This window comes from Nicotiana tomentosiformis, chromosome 8 (assembly GCF_000390325.3).
Source record: "Nicotiana tomentosiformis chromosome 8, ASM39032v3, whole genome shotgun sequence".
NCBI lineage: Eukaryota > Viridiplantae > Streptophyta > Magnoliopsida > Solanales > Solanaceae > Nicotiana > Nicotiana tomentosiformis.
Window position 1 is genome coordinate 120,418,622 of NC_090819.1, and position 15,864 is coordinate 120,434,485.

A 15,864-nucleotide genomic window follows, 5' to 3' on the forward strand; every position below is an offset into this window, starting at 1 on the left:
AGATCTATTAAATTCTTATATCTTTTTCGAATTTGAAGTGGTTATTATTATTTAGGTATCATATTGATTTTTATGTTCAATTACTAAATTCGGTTAACCTTTGAAGTGTACATCAACGAAAAATTATTGTCAGACGACAAAAAAAATAACTATCATGTGTTTCTAAGTAGATTCTCCCATAAGAATATTTAATAGATAATATGTTTGTCAATTTTATTAATTTTTACCAAACATATATTTACTTATAAAAAATTTAACAAAGTAAGATTGAAATAATATTTAAATAACAAAAAACTCGAAAACCCGTCAAAATCGAACCAATCCAAACCGATATAGTTGGTTTGGTTTGATTTTGATAAAAATCGAACCAACCTGATCCATGTACACCACTACACAATACCCTTTATGGTCCCCTACATTAATATGGAAAACACTAGTATGTTGTTGTTGTATTATCTCGGTAACCTAAAAAGATTTTGTTTGGATTGAAATAAGAGAAAAAGAAAAAGTAACTATCATATTTACTATTTTGGATTCTGTTCACTCAAATTTAGTAGTCTTTTCTTTGGGGTAAGCTCTCCATTAGCAAAACTGCAATTAAACTTGTAATTATGTATTAAATCTAGGCATATTCTAATCTAATGTATATGAATATATCGAAGTACAAAGTCACATTATTTTACTAAATCCAATCTTAGAGGAGAAGTAAAACACATTATTTTCAAGAGATAAAAGTAATACTGAACGCAGATTTAGTACTCAAAAAACTCACCTACTAACCAATGACTGAAAAATGCAATAATATAAAGAGCCACGTGGCGGCACATAAAAAATAACAAAAGAATAAAAACAAATAAGAGGAAGGAAGTCAAGAACGACATGTGGAACACATTTGATAATCTCGAACTGATTCTGTGGGCCCCTTTTGAATACAAGCCCTCTATGATCATCACGTGTACCATTTCTTTGTTGTCGTTGTTTTTTCTTTTTTAGTTGTATTTGCTAAGAAGAAAAAAATTCAAATGTGTTTTGGTTAACGATTCTCTAGCCGTGATTTCTCTTATTCTATAAGTGAGAGTTAGCATGTCTGTTTAACTATATAAGGATATTTTTGAAATTTCATATTTTATCTGGTTTAAAAATATTGTACATGTTAGCTTTATCGCTTGTACACGTTGATAAGTTTGTTGAAATTGCAGGGCCGTGATCTTAGCTTCATTATAGAATAAGAAAAATCTCGGCTAGAAAATCGCAAACCAAAACAATTTTAGTAGAAGCAGAAAGAGAAAAACAAATAAAGAAGGGACGTGATGGTACATGGAACTTGAGTCAAACGAAATTTTAAAGTGGTGGTTATTCATTTTAAGATTACAGTCACATCGCATAAGAAATATTTCATTTAGGTAAGATATTTAGATTATTATTTAGAAGGACATTTTTGTAATTGAACTTTTGACTTAACGTTTTTTCAATTTTACTATACTATAGATAGATACATATAGATGTGAAATATAGTTTAGTAGGTGTATCTTTTTTCGGTTTCAATTATTAAGTGTACGAAGGGAGTACCAAGTCACCAGTTGGTTAGTTGTCACTATTAATTATTCTGGTAGTTTTAAGGGGACTGCTTCAGGATTTGTAGTATTTGTTTTAGTGATATTTCCAAAATAAAAAAATGGATGGAGCTCTGCAACTTCCGATGGTTGATCTTAGCTCTACAGATCGCACCTTACTCGCTGATTCACTCCGCAAGGTAACCTCACTTTCTATAATTTAAATAGTTTCACACAATGTAGTAAAAGTTTTTTTTTTTTATAACAGTGGTATCCGCACATTGACTAATTTTACCAGGTATTATTGCTATCTTCCATTAACACAGCTAGGTAACTCTGTCTATCAATACTTTGACAAATCAGAAGAAATCACCTAGTGCTTATGCTTGCGTTGAGACCTAATAGTTCTGAACCAACTTCATTGACCAATAGGCAGGGGCGGATGTAGCATTAAATCTAAGGGTTTAATTGAATCCATAATTTTTGACACGGAGCATAAATTTGGGTAAAATTCACTGAGCATGTGTTTTGCAGGCATGCGTTGAGAATGGATTCTTTTACCTGATAAATCATGGGGTAGAAGAAGAGTTGATTCAACGAGTTTTCGAAGGGAGCAGAAGGTTTTTTGGTCTCTCACTTGAAGAAAAGATGAAGCTGCTTCGTCAGAATCATAGAGGTTACTCCCCCCTTTACTCTGAGAAGCTTAATTCTACTGACAATCCCAAAGGTAAATTATTTCTACTTTCATCCTTCAATTTCTACTTGATTGAGTTTAAGCTCTATGTAAAATATTTACACAATTAGATCATTTATTAGGTACTGAAAAAATTCTTAAACAAATCTCTTCTCTAAGGGTCCTTTAAAAAAGTCAAGGCTAAAATTGGAAATAAATGTTTATCCCAATTAATCTAGTGTAAAACAAACCATATGTTTTATATTATACATTGTATATCCTATTTTTAGTTCGATGAATCAAACATTGACCAATAAAAGTATATCCAATAAATAATCCCATCATTACTCTCTATGTTATAATACCAACATTATTATCCCGATATCAACACCCCTAGTCCATAAACATTTTATTTTTGTTTTTTGTGGTAATACACGCAATCTAATCTATCTATATTCATATATTATATTAAAAGCATGAATACCCTTAGCGAAATGCCGTTCGGTTTTTTTATCCTTTAAAAATAGAGTTCACACTAGGCAAAACAGTCATTTATATTAATTTCCTAATATTTAGGAATAATTATTTAATTAATTCCCTAATATTTAGGAATAGTCATTTAATTATAACCTAAATACTTAGGACTTTAATTTTAGCTAAAATTTGGTTAATATTTTTTTCCTTATTTGAAACAGGTAAAAAGTTCTCATATTTAGAAATTCAAAAGCAGTATATTTCTAATTACAAATATGGTAGTCAATATTTATGATTTAAAATGATTATGCACGATTAAGACATGCACTTTCGATATTCTGAGTTTGTTATTAAACTAAGACAAAAAAAAGGTTGTTAACTTATCAATTTCTAACTCAAATAAGGATATGATAATAACAAAACTATCAATTTGTTTGACATTGAATGTATTTTATTCGTAGACAAAATTTTATGCATTAAATTCTTTCTTATGTATTTATGCAATTTTTTTCTTTTTTGAATTATGTAACATAATAATTTATAAAAGACATTTAATACCATAAATTAAACAATTAACACAGAATAAGTAAAAAGTAGTTATTACTTATTGTATGTTTGAATTACTCTTTGGCACATAACTATAACCAATTAATTTTATCTTATTAAAAAAGAAATTAGAGAAAGACAAAGTTAAAATTATAACGGAAGTCGATAAAGTCGACCGGCATTTCTTCGATTTTTCTTATTCTTAATTCTAGATTTATTATCGAATGTAGAATTCCCATAAATTTTGCATAATTTAATGAGAAATTTACACAGAATACAACATATTTAAAACCTATTTAAATAAGTTACAATTGCTTTTAAAAAATTACATATTATATAACTTAATTTAAAACATACAACTTTTCATATTCCTAATATATATCTCTTGAGATTTTCTCACTTTCATTATATCTCTTTCTTGAGATTCTCTCACCCAATTAATTATCCTTACAAAAACGTATGCTCCTTTTTATTTTTTTCAAAAAATTACCTTCTCTCTCCTCTAGTTGTGTATATGATTATAGTATATTTGATATACCATTACTATATGTAAAGAACTATATTGCATATATTTCGAATAAATATAATATATTAATATACTCAAATATTATAGCAATATGTTAATATCTTATTAATCTATTATACCAGTATGTTAATAACTAATAAATATAATATATTAATATACTCAAATACACAAATATTATAGCAGTATGTTAATATCTTATTAATCTATGGTACATTAATTATTATATATTTAGTATCGGTGGATATATATTCCATATATTTTTAACATATATGCAGTATACTATATTAATCTATGGTACATTAATTATTATATACTTAGTATCGGTGGATATATATTCCATAATATGTTGTATATTATATATAATTGTATAATTGTATATTATATAATTAAAATATATAATAATATGTTGTATAATATATATAATATATGGTATATAATGTCCGAACTATATAAAATATTACTTATACACTTATATATATATATATATATATATATATATATATATATATTCTCACACACATATTTCATTATTTCTTCACTAAATATACAGAACAATGAGTTGTATAATTCAATATACTATAAGTCTTAAGAAAAGTTCAATGGTATATGCTATAAGTAACATTAAGTTATCTTTTTTGAACTTTCAAAAAATGAGGAGTATTATGGCAAAGAGCAAGAGAGTTATATCTGGACGCAAATTACTCTCTGAATGAAGTAGAGTTTAATGGAGAGAGAGAATAAATATGTTACAAGTTCCAGTAAGATTACCCCTACTGCTTTGGATGGAAATTATCCGTATACGCTAATTTTGGTTATGCCCAATTATATAGGGATTCTCCCTACTTTTCAGCTTTTCATTATATAAGTAATTTGACGTGTAACTTGTTTAGTTGTACATTATCTAATAGTATCTAATTTGGTTGTAATATATTGTCACGACCCGAAATTTTTCACCGACGGGATCATGATGACGCCTAACATTTCACTTGTTAGGCAAGTCAACGTTAGAGAATCATTAACCAATTCCTTATTTCCATTCAGTAATTAACAATAATTAAGTAAGATGAAATATATTAAGTGCGGAATATCATAAAACTATATTAATTACTACCACCCCAATTCACGAGCATTCTAGAATTTACTATAAGTAATAGTCTGAAAGAAATACAACTGTATAAATGAAAGAAACAGTAGAACAGAAAAGATAGACGGGGACTTCAAGGTTTGTGAACGCCGACAGATCTACCTTGAGTCTCCAGACAGCGGACCAATAGCAAAATCTCGATCAACCCGAGCCGGTATCAAAATCTGCATAGAAAGTACAGAGTACAGTATCAGTACGACCGGCCACATGTACTGGTAAGTGTCTAGCCTAACCTCGATGAAGTAGTGACGAGGCCAAGGCAAGGCACCTACAAATCAACCTCTACAATTTAACAGTATATATACAAATAACAAAAATAAAGAACTAAACATGAAATGTCGGGAGGGGAACATACTGAGAGGAATACAAGATGAAAAACTACAACAGAATGATTACCGGAGCAGTCAATATACCATGAATCAACAGGAATACTGAATACAGTAAAAAAAAATGCACGACATCACCCTTCGTGCTTTTACTCTCAATCTCACCATAAAAATCAATAGAAACGACACGGCATCACCTTTCATGCATTAACTCTCATATCATGGCACGACATCACCCTTCGTGCATTAACACTCACAATATGGTACGACATCACTCTTCGTGCATTAACACTCACAATATGGCACGGCATCACCCATCGTGCATTAATACTCTCCCTTACCATAATGCAATACATAAATATCAACAGGGAGATAGAATAACAAGTACAAACCTTACCTCAATATTTGGTTCCATAACATCAATCTCAACTATGAAATAAAAACTCAATTATTACCAAAAAAATCCGTAAACATGATAAGAACGATAAATTGAACAACACTAGTATAACACATTGCAATTACGCATAAGAATGAGACAATATAAGAAAAACTGAGAAACATGGAAAACAGGTAAATTGGTGGCGCATAAGTACTCGTCACCTCACATATACGCCGCTCACATGAATTTCACTTAGTAAGTAATCTAAGGTTCCTAATTCCCTCAAGTCAGGGTTAGACACAATACTTTCCTTGCTCCGAAGGTCACTAAATTCTCAATCACAGCTTTTCCTTTGGAATTCACCTCCAAATCACTCGTATCTATTTAAAAATGACTCAATAATATCAAATATTGCTAAAGGAATCAATTACATTACATAAATTTAGATTTTCCAATTTATTTCTCCAAAAAGTCTAAAATCGACCCCGGGCTCGCTTGGTCAAAACCCGAGGTTCGGACCAAAATCCATTTACCTATTCACCCCCGAGCCCGAATATATAATTGGTTTTGGAATCCGACCTCAAATTGAGGTATAAATCCCCAAATTTCCGAAATCGCTAGTTTCTACCCAAAACCCCTAATTCTACCAAGAAAACCTTAGATTTTAGGTTGAAATCTTGTAAAATATAGTGAAAGATTGAAAGAGACAGTTGAGAATCACTTACCTATGATTTGGGGATGAAATAGTCTTTGGAAAATCGCCTCTTGTGTTTTAGGTCTTGAAAATTTGGGAAATGAATGAAAATTCCCGTCCAAAAGTCATTTTGATCAGCTGCAGACGTCGCATTTGCGACCTGAGCTTCGTAAATGCGATTCCCTTCACAGTCTCGCTGCCTTCGCAAATGCGAGGAAAGTGTCACATTTGCGACCACTGAGTCTTCGCAAATGCGACTAAATGATCGCATTTGCGATCACTGCCCTTCCCCAACTCCCTTCGCAATTGCGAAAAAAAACTCGCAATTGCGAGAACTGCTCGCCTAGGCTTTCTTCGCAATTGCGATAAAAACCTAGCAATTGCCATACCTGCTTGATTAGCATTTGCGATGCCTGATCTCGCAATTGCGAGATCAGAGGCTTGCAACAAGTTCAGTTATACTAGCAAAAATTTTCTAAGTTCAAAACATCCCGTGGCCTATCCGAAACTCACCCGAGCCCTCAGGGCTCCAAACCAAACATGCACGCAAGTCTAAAAATATCATACGAACTTGATCGCGCAATCAAATCGCCAAAATAGCACCTAGAACTATAAATTTAGTACCAAATCAAATGAAATTCTCAAGAACACTTTAAAATTTCTATTTTCTCAACTGGACGTCCGAATCACGTCAAATCAACTCCATTTCTCACCAAATTTCACAGACAAGTCTTAAATATCATAATGAACCTATACGGGGCTCCGAAACTAAAATACGGACCTGATACTAACAATGCCAAATATCAATCAATTCTTAAAAATAAATAATTTTCAGACTTTTAATTTTCATCAAAAAATCATAACTCATGCTAGGGACCTCCGAATTCAATTTCGGGCATACGCCCAGGTCCCATAATTCGATACGAACCTACCGAGACCATCAAAGCACGGATCCAGACCTGTTTACCAAAAATATTGACCGAAATCAACTAAAATCAACTTTTAAGGCAAAAATTCTTATTTTCATTAGTTTTCAACATAAAAGCTTTCCGGAAACCTGCCCGAATTGCGTTATCATAAAAATTCTTATGATTGATTCTCTCATATATAATAGAATATCTATTATCTTTTGACCAAACACGCCTTCTATAAAATTCATGTTATCAAAATGTAAAAAAACATTCTAATAAATACGATAATTAGATATAAATAGCCTAACTTCTACAATTACGATACTCTCTTACTCAACATCAAATTTAATAAGTACTTTTAAAATGACACATTATAATTGCACGTGTGGGATAGACACATAGTTGCATATACTCTAAAAGTATGGAAAATGCCTCTTTTCATTTATGTATGAAGTCATATTTCGTAGGACTTTAAAATTGGTTAAAATTAGTTAGAAATGGTTACTTAAATATGTAGAAAGTCCTCTTTCGACCAACATTATTTTCATAAACTTATATTTTTCTATTTAATTTTTATTTTATAACTCAGATATATTGGTGAAAATGTTGATGTAACTTTTTAATATTATATACTCATTAATGTAGGTACACGCGCAAAACGCGTACTCTAAGACTAGTTTTATTGAAATGCAGGTGACCCAAAAGAAAGCATCCATTTTGGAGCACCTGAAGACATGTCACCCTATGGTAATCTAAATCAGTGGCCTTCCCAAGGTATATCCATAGATTCTCCTGCTCCCTTGTTTATTGACAAAATTTTAATGTAGCTTTTTAGCTTGATTTAAGAAGCATATGCACTGATTCACTTAATATGTTATGTACTGATTCACTTAATATGTTACATTTGTGTTTGGGGCTTCTAGAAATTCTGCCATGTTGGAGATCTACGATGGAAGAATACTACCGAAGAATTCTGTAAGTTATCAACTCTCTATAAGTTACTTGCATTTTGTAAGCTGTTGTAAAGAAGTTTTGCACTATCGTTGTGTTTTAATCTGTTGTAACAGGCAACCTGCCTTATTTCCCAAGCTACTAATCTACTTTTATGTACGGTTGGCTGTAATTATCTTTTAAAATGTCATGATATTATAATACTATCAATGTATAGAAGTTAAACTCGAACAGAAAGTAGATTAAGCACAACATAGACTTGTCACATACTTTACTAGTCAGGTATAATTTTTTTTCTAATTGATTAGCCTATTTCGGTTTTGATCGATGCTCAGGTGGGTTGGGAAAAGAGTAGTTTCACTCATGGCTGTAGCGCTAAATGTGGATGAAGATTTCTTTGAGAAAGTTGGTGCATTCGATCCACCCACTGCTCTTCTTCGCCCCCTGCATTATCCAGGTATGTTTTTTTGTTGTTAAATGAGAAGTTTAAATTGGAGTGTTTACTTATTATTGGCTTCACTTCCTGTAAAATGCTTTCGAGATAAATGAATAGAAGAGAAAATTATACGTGTTGTGTGGAACTATGGAGCCACAATAATAACATAAATCAGTTTATTTTACGCTAATATTTACAGGAACATATATATGATTGGGGCATATTGTTTCCCTCTTATCAGTCGCAGGTGAGATAGACTCTTCTGATAAACATATGCATGGCGCTGGAGCTCATACAGATTGTGGAATGATTACTATCCTAGTGACTGATGGTGTTCCTGGACTTCAGGTATATACAACAACAACAACCCAGTATAATTCCACTATTGGGGTCTGGGGAGTAGGGTAGTGTGTACGCAGACCTTACCTCTACCCTTGGGTAGAGAGGCTGTTTCCAATAGACTCTCAGCTATTGAAGGGTGCTTACCACTAGAGCAACCCACTCTTGTATATGTTAGATAGAAATGATCATGAATCGACAAAGCGGTAATTTTGTATAGTATTGATAGTTTTGTTTTGAATTGGCTTCTCTGTTTATCAGGTTTGCAGGGATAAGTTACAGAAACCACAGATTTGGGAGGATGTGCATCATCTCAAAGGGTACTTATTCATTTTAGGATTATCGTGTGGTGTGAAACAACGAACATAACTTGCATGATCAATGTTTCTTAACCTTAGCAGTGTAACTAGTTCATAACTTTAACATGAAAATTGTCAATTTGCAGGGCTCTCATTGTTAATATTGGAGATATGATGGAAAGGTGGACAAATTGCTTGTTTAAGTCAACATTGCACAGAGTGACACAGCCAACACAGGATCGATACTCGGTATTCAATTTCTTCCTCACTGAAATCTTCTTCATCCTACTCATGTCATAATGTTCCTTGAAGATAGCGGAATGCCAAAGAAGAAATGAAATTACTGTAGTAGTTTCTTGATATAGTCAAGGGCGGAGCGCAAGAGTGTTTAATTAAATCCCGTCAGTCGCAAATTATACTACGCAAATAGGGCAAAATAATTTTTTTGAAGTTATTTATAAGCTGTTGAATCCTCTTGATGTAAGAAGATTCTAGTGCAATGGGAAAAATGGTTTAAAATAAAAATTGCTTTAGGTCACTGGTTCAAGTTCTAGGTGTGACATTCTGGTTTTTTTTTTCCGCCCCCTTGTATGTGGTTTTGCATGACCATTGATAGCTACAGTCTAAATGAGACATTTCAGGAGATGTGTTATGTTGATTTAGGTTTATTTGGAGTTGAAAAATCTTCATTGTTTTCTAGGGAGCAAAAGATATATACCACTGTAAATGCGGTAAAATATACCTAGTTAATAGGACCCTTAAATTAGGAAGGAGGAAGTTATATTGTGGAGATTTTATTGAGGTATTCTTATTAATGTGTTGGTTTCTTAAGAATGAGTGATCTGCAAAAACTTACAAATCATGCTTTAAAAAAAACAACAGGTGGCTATGTTTTTTGATCCAAGTCCAGATTGTGTTGTGGAATGCTTGAAGAGTTGTTGTAATGAGTCTTCTCCCCCTAGGTATTTACCACATTTCTGAACTTGCTAATGTGTAGGTTTTCTCACTAATAGTTAAGTGTTCCTCTTTTGAGATTCTAGATGCTTCTTTTCTTTAGTTTCTTTTCACTTTTTTAAAAGGGTCAAAAATGCCCCTATCGTTTGGTAAATGGTTTAAGTTTACGTTCCGTCCACTTTTTGGTTCAAAAATACACTCAACGTTTTCTGTGAGCACCTAAAAATACCCCGACCCCGCGACTAACGAAAATTTCGGTGATCCCTTTTTTAATGTGTTGGCAGCACGTAACTGGGCCACGTGGCCCAATAAAATAATGACAGTGCATTAAAAAAAGGACTCACACATTATTCCGTTAGTCACAAGGGTATTTTTAGTCCAAAAGATAACGTAGAGTATATTTTTGGACCAAAAGGTGGATGGAGCATAAACTTAAACTATTTACCAAAGGATAGGGATATTTTTTGGCCATTTTCAGTACTTTTTATATTGGAAGTATTATTATAGTGATGTGCCATCAGGTTTCCTCCAGTTCGTGCGGCAGACTACCTAAAGGAGACCTACAAAGTTACTTATGGCGACCAGTGTAAGTTTATGCCTGCTCTAGCTTGTTGATGTGATAAATGTTCAATTTTTTATTGGTCCGACTTATCCGGATTTGCGTCCCGTAGGTTTACTAAAAGGGGTAAAAATGCTCTCTACCGAAAGGTTCTCCATTCCAGGACTAGAACCCGAGATACCTGATTATAACGGGTGAAAGAATTACAATCATCCCATTACACCCCTCAATAGTGATAAACATTCAATTTAATTACCTTATTATTTGGTTACCTTGGAGGATTGCTATGTAGCAATATATACGTCAGTAAGTGAAAAAGCTTTTTATTTTTGAAAACAAGAAAAAGGCTTCTACAGACTACAATTAAAGACGACAAGAATAAAGACTTCTTGACTGACAACAGAAGTTTGATATGAATATATCAGATGTGATCCAGTTGATCATTTTATCATTCAACTTAATATAAATTTTTGCTTACAGCTTGTTTGTATGGTTGTTACCCATTGTTACCCAAGGGTACAATAAAACTTATGGTTTCAACCATCAAAACTTGAACACTCGACCTCGAAGTCCTTCTATTTTGGGTCCACCGCCGACCTCCTTCTTTCCTCCTATTGTTTATTGTCAACTTTGCTTTCGCCCCAATCACTCTGCATGTGATTGTCCTTCTCTTACCCCTAAGGCATTCTTATGAGATATTCAACTGAATTCCTCCGCTTCTTATACGATTCCTAGTGATGGTCATTGATTTATCGATACCGGAGCTTCCTCACATATGACTCCAACTGCTGCAAATTTATCATCTGTTACTCCTTATCAGGGTAATGATCAGGTCATAGTAGGCAATGGTACTCAGCTTCATATATCCTTTACTGATCATGTTATTCTTTCCACTCCATCGTCTAAGTTTTCTTTAAATAATGTTTTAATTGTTCCAACTTTCTCTGCCAATTTGCTCAGTGTTCGGAAATTTGTTTCTGAAAATAATTGTACAATTGAATTTGATTCTTTTGGTTTTTATATCAAGGACTTCAAGACTAGGAAAACACGTCTCAGTTGCAATAGTCATGGACCCTTGTATTATGGCTCTTCTCCTTCCAGTGGTGTTGATGTTTTCTTCTACAGCTTTTGCCGCAATTCGTGCTCCATCCTCTCTTTGGCATCGTCATCTAGGCCATCCAAGCTCCATAGTTTTAGATTATTTAGTTCGAAATAATAAACTGTATTGTTATTCTTTCAAGCGTTTTGATTCATTATGTATTGCTTGTCAGCTTGCCAAGCACCAAAAATCGCCATTCAATAAATCAAGTTCCTTTACTTCTTCTTCTCCATTTGAATTAATACATAGTGATATATGGACTTCTCACATCCCATCCTTTACTGGATTTCGCTACTATATTCTTTTTCATGATGATTTTACCAAGTTTTTCTGGGTATTTCCTCTGCGACAAAAGTCTAAGGCTTTCACTATGTTTAAGAAATTTTACGCCTTCATTTCAACTCAGTTTTCCACTAAAATAAAAAAGTTACAATGCGATGAGGCTGCTGAATATGTTAAACTTAAATTATTTCGTTCTTTTCTCAATGATAATGGAATTTCTCTTCGAATCTCTTGCCCTCATACCCACCAACAAAATGGAAAGGCTGAGTGAATGCATCGCACAATCTTGAATATGATTCACTTTTTCAAGCCTCTCTCCCCTTTACATTTTGGGTAGAAGCATTGCACACTGCAGTGTATCTCCTAAATATTCTTCCTACTGCTTCTAATCATCACAAAACACCATTTGAATTATTATTTGGCCGGTGTCCTACCTATGATCATTTACGTGTCTTTAGTTGTTCTTGTTATCCTAATCCTCGTGACTATTGCGCAAATAAATTAAGTCCCCGTTCCATACAGTGGGTTTTCCTTGGTTATCCCTCTAACTATAAGGGTTTCCGATGTTTTGATCCGTTAAGTAATAAAGTCTGTATCTCAAGACATGTTCGTTTTGATGAGAATTCATTTCCCTATCCACGACCTTTACATCCAAATCCACAAACAATATCCTCAAATATTTTTGCACATAATCCGCTCCAGCATCCCAGAACTACTGCAATTCCTTGTGATAATTCTTCCGGTTTATATCCACCTACTTCTAAACTTCATCTCATGGTTACAAGAAAACAAACTGGTTCACTTAAACCTCGAATTTTACCATCTTTAATATCTCATATTTCACTAATTCCACTAGAACCAAACTCCTTTACAGAAGCTAACAAAATCGCCTCATTGGAAACGTGCAATGGATGAAGAGTGCAATGCTCTTATATCCAACCACATTTGGGATCTTGTGCCTCCACTATCTAATGCTAATGTTATTGGCTATCGTTGGGTTTATAGAGTTAAACAAAAGTCTGACGGGTCTCTTGAACGTTACAAAGCGTGACTTGTCAAGTCGCTCTAGGTTACAATCAACAACATGGACTAGACTATGATCAAACATTTAGTCCAGTGGTGAAACCAGTCACCATTCGTATTGTTCTCGCTATTGCTGCATCTAAGAAATGGCACGTCTATCAATTAGATATCAAAAATGCCTTCTTGCATGGCACTCTTAATGAGCTGGTATACATGAAACAGCCTACAGGCTTTGTTCATCCACAATTTTCACATCATATTTATCGGTTGAACAAAGCTCTTTATGGTTTAAAGCAAGCCCTGCGGGCATGGTTTAAACGTTTTACTTCTTTTATTGGTCTTCAATATCTTACATTTACTCGTCCAGATATTGCATTTGTTGTTACTCAAGTGTCCTAGTTTATGCACTCACCTTCGCTAACTGATTTTACTGCGGTGAAACGTATCCTACGATACTTGAATGGCTCTTTGACTCATGGTTTATTCATTCCTGGTGGTTCTATTGATAGTTTGTCCTGTTATAGTGATGCCGATTGGGTTGGTTGCCCAACCACTCGACGATCTACCTAAGCTTTTTGCTTGTTTCTTGGTTCTAATCTTGTTTCTTGGTCTTCTAAAAATCAGAGTGTTGTATCTCGCTCTAGTGCGGAAGCAGAATATAGATCAGCTGCTCATGTTGCTGCTGAGATTACTTGGGTGCAATCTCTTTTACGAGGTCTACATATGCCTATTTCCTCTCCATCCACTATTTTCTGTGATAATATTAGCAACATTTACTTGGCTCACAATCCTGTCCAACATGCTCGTACCAAACATATTGAAATTGATATTCATTTTGTACGGGAAAAGGTTGCTTCCGGAGTAATTCAAGTTCAATATGTCCCTACTCAAGACCAGCTTGTTGATTTATTAACAAAGTCTCTTCCATCTCCGAGGGTGTTGTTTTTGCGTGACAAGCTCAGTGTTCTTCCAGCCCGTGCTTTGCTTGAGGGGGAGTAATAAACATAAAGTATAGGATAGACATACAATTCAAATTATTTTAAATTATTGTTATATTTAGAGTTATCTTATATTTTAGATGTACATGTACTCTATATATATTTCATTGTACTTCTCAAAATATTTCATCAAGAATAGAACTCTTTCAGTTAGTATAAACGTCGGAACACATAGAGGATTGGCGACGATTTGACATTTATTTGTTTTGCTGCAGAAATATGTTGAATTGGCAACAAAAATAGCACCAGAAGAAAAGATAAGGACTGGTTTATTCATCAGTTTTCTCAATATTCAGGAGCTTTATGTGTAAAACATGTAGTAGTTGTATTATTTGTAATATTGTGAAAATAATAAGGAGACATCAAGAATTGAATGTGATTGTAAAAGTATCTTTCCATCTATTCTGAAACATTACAACTTCAATGGAAATTAAAGAACATTAATATCCGACAAAAGCCGCCGGGAAATCACTCGTTTTAGAAAGTGATAATATCACGCTTCGATCCTTCTATTTTCATATATTATCATTAGGAATTTGTTAGCTGCTATTAGAACTAATCTATAATTAATAAAAGCTAACATAACATTTGTAATTGTTGCAATATCTAAGATGGCTTTCTTTTCAGATCCTAAATCCAGATTTTGTCTTGGAATACTTTGTGAATAATTTTTTTCAAACGACCGTTGCAATATCTTGTTTTGAGTTAGTTGCTTGCTTGCTACAACTACAAGTATGAACAATATACTTTTTATTTTATTTTATTTTTTTTAAACCCCTCCAAAGGATCTATAGTGTTTCCGCACTTTACCTTTGTGATTCGAATTCAGGACCTACCGGTCGTGGATGGAAGTATTTTTACCAACTGAGCAAGCCTCACTTGTTTTAAACATGTTCGGATAACTTTTGCAGTGTTTATTCCAGGATTCCACTAATCCCTCCTTCGGAAAAAACAAAAAAGTAAAAAGAAGGAAAGTAAGAAGGAAAATTTGAGGAAAAGAAAAAGAGTATGTGATCAGCTTCATCAGAATCTGTCAACGGGAGCATGCACGTACGGTGTACCTGACCTTAATTTGCATTCATTGTTTTATTACTTTTGGAATTAGTCCACCAAATGGGGAGAGGGTGCCTTAAGCCAGGGAAACTCCTTCCTTATTATATTCACTGTGTCAGCTACTATACGTTATTACCCACGACCAGTTTAAAAAAGAAAAACAAAACTGACAAGTTTCAGATATATGTATAAAAATTGAATTTCATGTTCGATACTCACGCTGTGAGACCCGACTAATCTCCCTGAACTAGACCATTTTATGAGAATATAGCAATGGTGATTCCATTTATGTCTGTGAAAACAAAAAGTGAATTAGCACTGTAACAACTAAATTTTGCTCTTGAAAAATAATAATCAAGACAAGAAATATAACGACAAATATTATATTTAATTTCAAGTGATGGGGTTACAATCTCTAAAATATCTCAAATCTAAAAAGATGTAGTCCTCTGATTCTTCTCCTCACGAACAATGGCTCAAGAGCTTGAGAGCTTGATTTTGAACTTGACGGATTTCAGATTTTTAGTACGTCGCGAACAATTTGAAGGTCGTCACGAACTAGGATTTGGGGTTATCACGAACGGAAGATTTGAAGTCGTCCTCCAATGATTTGAGTTCGCCTTTAAAATTTGACCACAGACGATT

At 33.5% G+C, this 15,864-nt stretch overlaps 1 protein-coding gene across 4 annotated transcripts; it reads left to right on the top strand.

The window, feature by feature from the left end:
• The first annotated feature begins 1,525 nt into the window (after positions 1–1,525).
• On the top strand, positions 1,526–14,622 carry LOC104112680 (2-oxoglutarate-Fe(II) type oxidoreductase hxnY-like). Of its 4 annotated transcripts, none has more exons than XM_009622672.4 (11): positions 1,526–1,753; positions 2,088–2,280; positions 7,920–8,000; positions 8,150–8,201; positions 8,513–8,634; positions 8,855–8,961; positions 9,214–9,272; positions 9,398–9,500; positions 10,134–10,213; positions 10,727–10,791; positions 11,792–12,081. In XM_009622672.4, coding segments are annotated over exons 1-11 (942 nt in total). In that variant the 5' UTR covers positions 1,526–1,675; the 3' UTR covers positions 11,794–12,081. The 4 variants fall into 4 exon arrangements, with proteins under 4 accessions (XP_009620967.1, XP_009620964.1, XP_070038819.1 ...); XM_009622669.4 differs by lacking the exon at positions 11,792–12,081 and adding an exon at positions 14,382–14,622 and having other exon boundaries at positions 1,601–1,753; XM_070182718.1 differs by lacking the exon at positions 11,792–12,081 and adding an exon at positions 14,382–14,622 and having other exon boundaries at positions 1,601–1,753; positions 2,088–2,229.
• Positions 14,623–15,864: the final 1,242 nt, after the last annotated feature.